The following is a 6692-nucleotide window of genomic DNA, read 5'->3' on the forward strand; positions in this document are numbered from 1 at the left end:
GCTCTCACTGTGTGTGTGTGTGTGTGTGTGTTCTCTGGCCATTTGTGCTCTGGGCTTGCTCTCTCTCTCTCTCTCTCTCTCTCTCTCTCTCTCTCTCTCTCTGAGTGTGTGGTGTGTGTGTGTGTGTGTGTGTGTGTGTGTGTGTGTGTGTGTGTGTGTTTTCTCCGGCCATTTCTGCTCTGGGCTCTCTCTCTCTCTGTTCACCGGTCATCTGCCCTTGGGCCACCCGCCTCTGGGACGCCTTCACCCCTAACCACCGCTCCCCCTCTGTCACTGTTCACTCTGGCAGCATCAGAGGTCCTTCCATCTCCCCCAACTCCCTAGCCAACGCATTGCTTCCTGTGCCCTCTGCACCCCCAGCCTCAAATTAGTGCCCTGACCTGACCCTAACCTCCTGTGCTCCCCCAAACTAAACCATGTCCATCATCTTGTCATATCTTCCTCTTAGCCTCCCACCAAGCCTCTTCCTTGTTCTCATTTCACAAGATGCAATGAGCCTTAACTCTTCTATGCCACCTCCCAACCCTAGTCCTAACCCAACAAGCTTCCAGATGTCTCCAAGGTTTCACTACTTGGTTTTATTTCCTAAGCAAGAGCCACCATGTCTAACCTCCAGCCTGGTTTCCCTAACCTGGCTCTTTTCACCAGCACTACCGCCTGCCACTACCCACGTACCACCTGCAACCACACACAACAGCCAGAGTCTCTTTAGAATATATACATTTGAGGTGACTGGGGATGTAGCTAGAGTATGCGCCAAGCCCCAGGTTTGATCCCTTGCACCACATAAAATGGGTCTGATGGTCCATGCTTGTAAACCCCACACTTGAGGGGAGGGGGAGGAAGATCTGGAGTTCAAGGTCATCCTCAGCTATGTCACTGAGTTTGAGGCCAATTTGCCAAAATGAGACTCTGTCAAAACAGTTTTAAAAATCTGAAAACACCACTCCCCTACTTAGAACCATCCAACTGCTTCCTGTTTGCTACCCTGAGGTGACGTCTAGGCTTTTTCAAATGGCCCATGAGGCTTTTACAATCCAACCACATCTACCCCCAATTCAACACCCACAAACCTTAGAGGAAGTGAGACTTGGCTTTGAAATCTTAGCCCCCATTACTGTGTGATGTCTGTGGAGCTCATCTCCCTGGGCGTCTTTTGACTGTGAAAGACACAAGGAGGATCACGTGTACCATGGTGGACATAGAGCCTGTGACAATGGTTGCTTGTCACTACAATGATTGCTGTAATTGTCCCAATTATTGCTCCATACGCTTCCTTCCCATCCTGTGACAAGCCTGAGTTTACGTTTACATCACGCCTTAAACAGAATCAATGCCATCCCCCCTAAATGCCATCACCTAAAAACTCTGTCCTAGCAAAACTGCCTGGAGCTACTCCTGGGACTGCTGAAGGAGAAGGCAAAGCCTGAATGTTGCCTTTCCCTTCCTGAGTGTAGCACTGAGGCAAGCCTGACACTGCAAAGGGGAGCAGGTCTCACTCTGTCTGGGTCAGAACAGAGACGGTCGGACTGGGGCTAATATAGCCATGTTTTCCTCACACAGGCTTTGATCATTTACTACAGCCAGGAAAAGTGCTTCCGCCATGTGCAGCAGGCTGCCAGTATGGGCTTAGAGAGGTACAGCAATGACCCGGTGCTGCAGTTCTTCAAAGCCTATGGAGTCCTCGGGGAAGGTGAGGCAACACTGTGACCCCAGGTGCCATCCTAGCCCTTTTCCCTTGGCAGCACCCACATGCCTACCTTCCAGGCACGTTCCCATGGAAACAGCCCCACACTGACTGCAGAGTGTGTGGATAAACAGCAACTGTGAAGTCCGTATCGGGTTGGATTTTGAGATCTTGGCTCACTAATCCTGCCATGAGCCTCGGTTCCCTTATCTGCAAAATGTGTTGTTAGAGAGAGGGCTACCTGACTGTTGAGCTCTCCTCAGGCTTGGAAGCGGCAGAGCAGCGCTGGGTCTTCAGCAAAGAAGTGAGAAGCGTGAGTGCAGGCAGCAAAGTGGGGTGAGACGTGGGACTTGAGCAGATGCTGAGAGCTGTCTGAGCAGCCTGTCACCAACACTGGGGACATTCGGCATAAATGCAACTGGTGGGGCTTGAGCAACTGCCTGAGAATGCCCTGGCCCTCCTCAGAACTGACTGCAGCACCTCTAGAGTTCCCAGGCTCATTCTGGGCACACTTCTGGGTTCCAAGACTCTTAGCTGAGGGTTAGGTTTAGTGATGCACTTGTGAGGTGGAAACAGGAAGATCAGGAAGTTCAATGTTATCTTAGACTACATATCAAGTCCCAAGTAACCTGACATACATGAGAACCTTTCTCAAAAACAAGATACAAAAGTCAGGGCTAGACAGATGGCTCAACAGTTAAGAGCATTTACTAGGCCTGGTGGTGTTGGCACACACTTTTAATCCCAGCACTAGGGAGGCAGAGGCAGGAGAATCTTCTGTGAGTTCGAGGCCAGCCTGGTCTACAGAGCAAGTTCCAGGATGCTACACAGAGAAGCCCTGTCTAGAAAAACAAACAAGCCAGAAAACCACCTAAGGTCACCCTCTGACCTCCATACACAGACACACACACAGACCCCCCTTTCCAGCCTGAACCATAAAGCCAACAGTCTTCAGAGAACTTCACCCTCCAGGAAGTGCAGCCTCTTGGGAACCTTTCAAATCAGTTTATCCCTAGACTCCTGGTGTGAAAGCCGGCGGTGCCTAACAGGGGTCCCATGCTGTCTGTCTGGGACCCCAGAGCAGAACTTGTGTGCTCTCTTTCTACAGACCATATCCATGATGCCATCAGTGAGCTGGAGAGCCTCCAAAGCCACCCACATATGTCCCTGTGTTCCGTCATGGCTCTGCTTTACGCTCACAAGTGCTGTGACACCATTGGTGAGTGCAGCTATGCTTGGTGGACTGGGATCCTAGGGAGAAAAAGCCACTGCAGAGACATAGCCCTTAACATGCACAGGACCACTTGGATGTGGTGTTAGCCAGCCGAAACAGGCTATCCCTCACGCTCTCCCCACAGGCCTCAGAGAAGACCTGAAGGCTGGAACCAGCAGAAAGGGAGAGGCAGGAAGCATGGCTGCAGGGCTCATCCCTCCAGACCAAGCGTGTGTGAAAGCATGCCTCATTCCTCACCAAGATACAATAAATAAATAAACAAATAAATAAATAAATAAATAAATAAATAGACCCAGCTGTTCTAAACAACTGTGCTCCTAATCTCAGGTCTCTGGGGGTCAGAGAGAGGTGCCAATGTAGACTCTCCCATCTCTCACTCAGGATGGGCGCTCAGTTAGGGACTCGGGCTCAGTCTATCTGCTCAGCACACTGATAAACATGGGGAGGGGAGCTCCCAGACAGTAAACTGAGAGTCCCCCCCATGGGGTGGGGCAGGTGTGGCTGGTGCAGGGAAGGATGGCCTGCATCAGATGAGAGCCTCCTGGTCCTCACTCAGCCTCTTCCTCTTCTGGACTTAGACGCAGAAGCAGTTCAAGAGTTGGAGAGTAGCTTGAAGGAAATCCGCAAGACGGCCAGCGACACTGCCCTGTACTATGCCAGCCTCTTCCTCTGGCTCACAGGCCACCATGACAAGGCCAGGGAATATGTTGACCATATGCTGAAGGTCTGCAATGGCTCCAAAGAGGTACAAAGAGCATCTCAGGGCCACAGCCAAGCAAAGCATCGTCCAGACGCATCATAGTGGGGTCCCTGCCTGCAGGTGCTGGGACTAGGCTACATCTAGGCACTGGGTCTCAGACGTACACCTTGTCTAAAACCTCATCACATTTGTGCACAGCGACCTGTCTCTAGACTGCTTTTCTATGGCCTGCCTTTTTTTTTTTTTTTTTGAGACAGGGTCTATTGCATAAACTCTTCCTGTGAGCCACAAACACATACTCACCCATCAAGGACAGACCAAAGTATAGACCCTCCAAAGTCCAACTTGGTAGAACAATGAATCTATTGCACACAAACCAAAACAACCTCACCTCAGCCTAAATGACCACTTCCCTGTGACTGCATAGACAGACAGAGTCTCTCTGGAAAGCTCCCCCCCCCCCGTGTTCTCCTCCCACGGAGCAAGAGGCCAGTCTGTGCTTGCACACCTTAGCACAAAGCCACCTACAATTAGGGGGAAAATGACATCCACCTAGCAGTGAGGTGCAGGCTGGTCTGCGGGAACCTCCCAACTCCTCCTTCTGTGAGGAAACACAACAGCCTCGCTCTTGAGAGCAGCAGCATGTGAGTGAATGAGATGAAGGTTGCGATGGCTGCTGCACTCAAAGCCTGGATCATGCTTAGTTCAGTACTTCACACTGTGTAGCCAAGGACGGCCTTGACCTCGGCCCCTCCAGCCTCCACCACCCCCAGAATGTTGAAATTTCAGGTTTGCACTTACTCAGTGAGGGGGATGGAACCCAGGGCAGGCACTCTGCCACACACACCCATCCCAATACAACATATTTTTAAATGTTTATTTATTACATATACAGTGTTCTACCTGCACCTATGACTGCAGGCCTGAAGGGGGCACCAGGTCTCATTACAGATGGTTGTGATCCATCATGTGGTTGCTGGGAATTGAACTCAGGTCCTCTGGAAGAGCAGCCAGTGCTCTTAGCCTCTGAGCTATCTCTCCAGCCCACCAATACAACATTTTTGAATTTTTTGTTTTGAACTTATTTTTTATGTGCATGGGTATTTTGCACATTTATTTTATTTATATGTGAGCCGCCATGTGGGTACTGGGACTCAAACCCAGGTCCTCTAGAAGAGCAAGCCAGTGCTCTTAACCACTGACCCGTCTCTCAGCACCCTCCACCACAGTAGTCTTTAAACATCTTGAGTTAGTCACCGAAGTGTAGAAAATCAGACGATTTGGCAGCGATGGCTCAGTAGGTAAAGGCCTTTACCACCAAGCCTGATGACCCGAGTTTGGTCTCTGGACCCCATATGGTGGCACATGTGTGCACACATGCGCGCGCGCGCGCGCGCGCGCGCGCGCGCGCACACACACACACACACACACACACACACACACACTAACTACATACATATGTGTATACATACATAAATGTAATAAAGCATTTTAAAGACATCGTGAGATTAAAATGGACAAGCAGGCATGGTGTGCTGACCGCACATGCCTGTCATCGTAGCTCCTGGGAGACTGAGGCAGGAAGATCGGGAGCAAGAGGCCAGTCTGGGCTACAGGGCACGGCTGTCTCAAAAGGAAAGAAGCCAGAAGGGTCTACCTGAAAGTTCAGGTTCCCTGGTTCTTTTGAAAACCCAAGTGAGCTGTCAGTCAGTCACACGGGGCCCCGCCCTCCCTGCAGCAGCTTGCTGGATCTGAGTGGTCAGTACCTCGCGTTTGGTGCTGATGTTGGGATTGGAAGCCCATTCGGGCTGTGCATTCTCGGGAAATCCTCGCAGCGATGTTAGGAGTGTAAACAGCTGTCCACGGAGGGGGTGAAAACCGACGTGTCTAGAACAGATAGCTACTGTACATATCTCTAGAGGGAGGCGTGGTCTCCTTAGGAGAGAGGTCAGGGAAGAAAAGAGGAAGACTGAGCTGGAACACTGAGGGGCGCTGAAGGCAGGGCTTTTCCAAGCACCCCTCTCCTCCACTGCTGCTTCCCAGCCTGGCCCTCCCTGTAACTAACTGAAAGAGGCTGTGTGCAGGTTAGAGGAGTGCAGAGGCCAAGAGCTGCCCCGCCCAGGCCCCACCCCAGGGCTGTTAACCTGACTGCAGTGACCATCCTAGTGATACAGGGAAGAGGCCTGAGCGAGGAGCCATGGAGAGAGAGCCTCGGGGATGAGGGGAGCGGGAGCAGTGGGGATGCAGGAAGAGGAGGCCGCTGCAGGGGAGCTGCCAGGCTCAGCTGTCACCCAGTCCTTATGAGAAGTGTGGGGCCTGATTTGGAAGGCCAGGGGTGGCAGGGTGTCACAGGCAGTGCACGCAGGAGAGACCACCTGGCAGAGGAGGTAGCCTGCTGGGATCTGCGTGAGGTGAGACCCACCAATGTGGAGATGGTGGAGAGTGGGGTGTGAGCTTGGGTACAGGCTGCGGAGGACTCTGACCTTTCCCCTTGTTCTCCTCCCAGGGCTACGTGCTGAAAGGCTGGGTGGACCTCACCTCCAGTAAGCCCCATGTCGTGAAGAAATCCATCAAGTACCTGGAACAAGGAACTCAGGACACCAAAGACACGCTGGGGCTGATGGGCAAGGTGGGCAGAGGGAAGTGGGGGAGCTGAGATCTGACAGGTGAACTCAGGCCCAGAGAGGGCCAGCAACCAGCCCACCGTCAGGTCACACAGTCCAGAGCCCTCTCCTGCCTGCTTTGTGTGCACATCCTTCTCATCCATGTTTCTCGTTCTTCTGAATGCTAGGGAATTGGGCCCACGGCTCCGCACACGCTAGGCAAGCATCTGCTGCTGAGCAGCATCCCTAGGCCCTGTTTGGTGTTTTGAAATAGACTGTCGTTTATCCAAGGCTAGCCTTGTACTCACTATGTGGCTAAGGCTAGCCTCGAGCACCTGATCCTCCTGCCTTCACCTCCCAAGAGTGGGTCTGAGGAGTGGTGGCAGTGCCTGGGGCCCGTGGGATCACCTCCCGCTTTGCCTCCTCCACCTCTGTCTTTGACCCCATCCTCATCCCCATCCCCCCATC

The 6692-nt window shown here is 52.4% G+C and overlaps 1 protein-coding gene across 1 annotated transcript in view; it reads left to right on the forward strand.

Moving 5' to 3' along the window:
• Positions 1-6692, forward strand: part of Ttc21a (tetratricopeptide repeat domain 21A) — a 31896-nt gene that overhangs the window by 466 nt on the left and 24738 nt on the right. The window contains exons 2-5 of the mRNA XM_027415384.2: positions 1564-1693; positions 2796-2906; positions 3500-3666; positions 6128-6250. Of these exons, the coding sequence (XP_027271185.1) occupies positions 1564-1693; positions 2796-2906; positions 3500-3666; positions 6128-6250 (531 nt within the window). The remainder of the gene's footprint in view (positions 1-1563; positions 1694-2795; positions 2907-3499; positions 3667-6127; positions 6251-6692) is intronic.

Source organism: Cricetulus griseus, chromosome 4 (genome assembly GCF_003668045.3).
Source record: "Cricetulus griseus strain 17A/GY chromosome 4, alternate assembly CriGri-PICRH-1.0, whole genome shotgun sequence".
Lineage (NCBI taxonomy): Eukaryota > Metazoa > Chordata > Mammalia > Rodentia > Cricetidae > Cricetulus > Cricetulus griseus.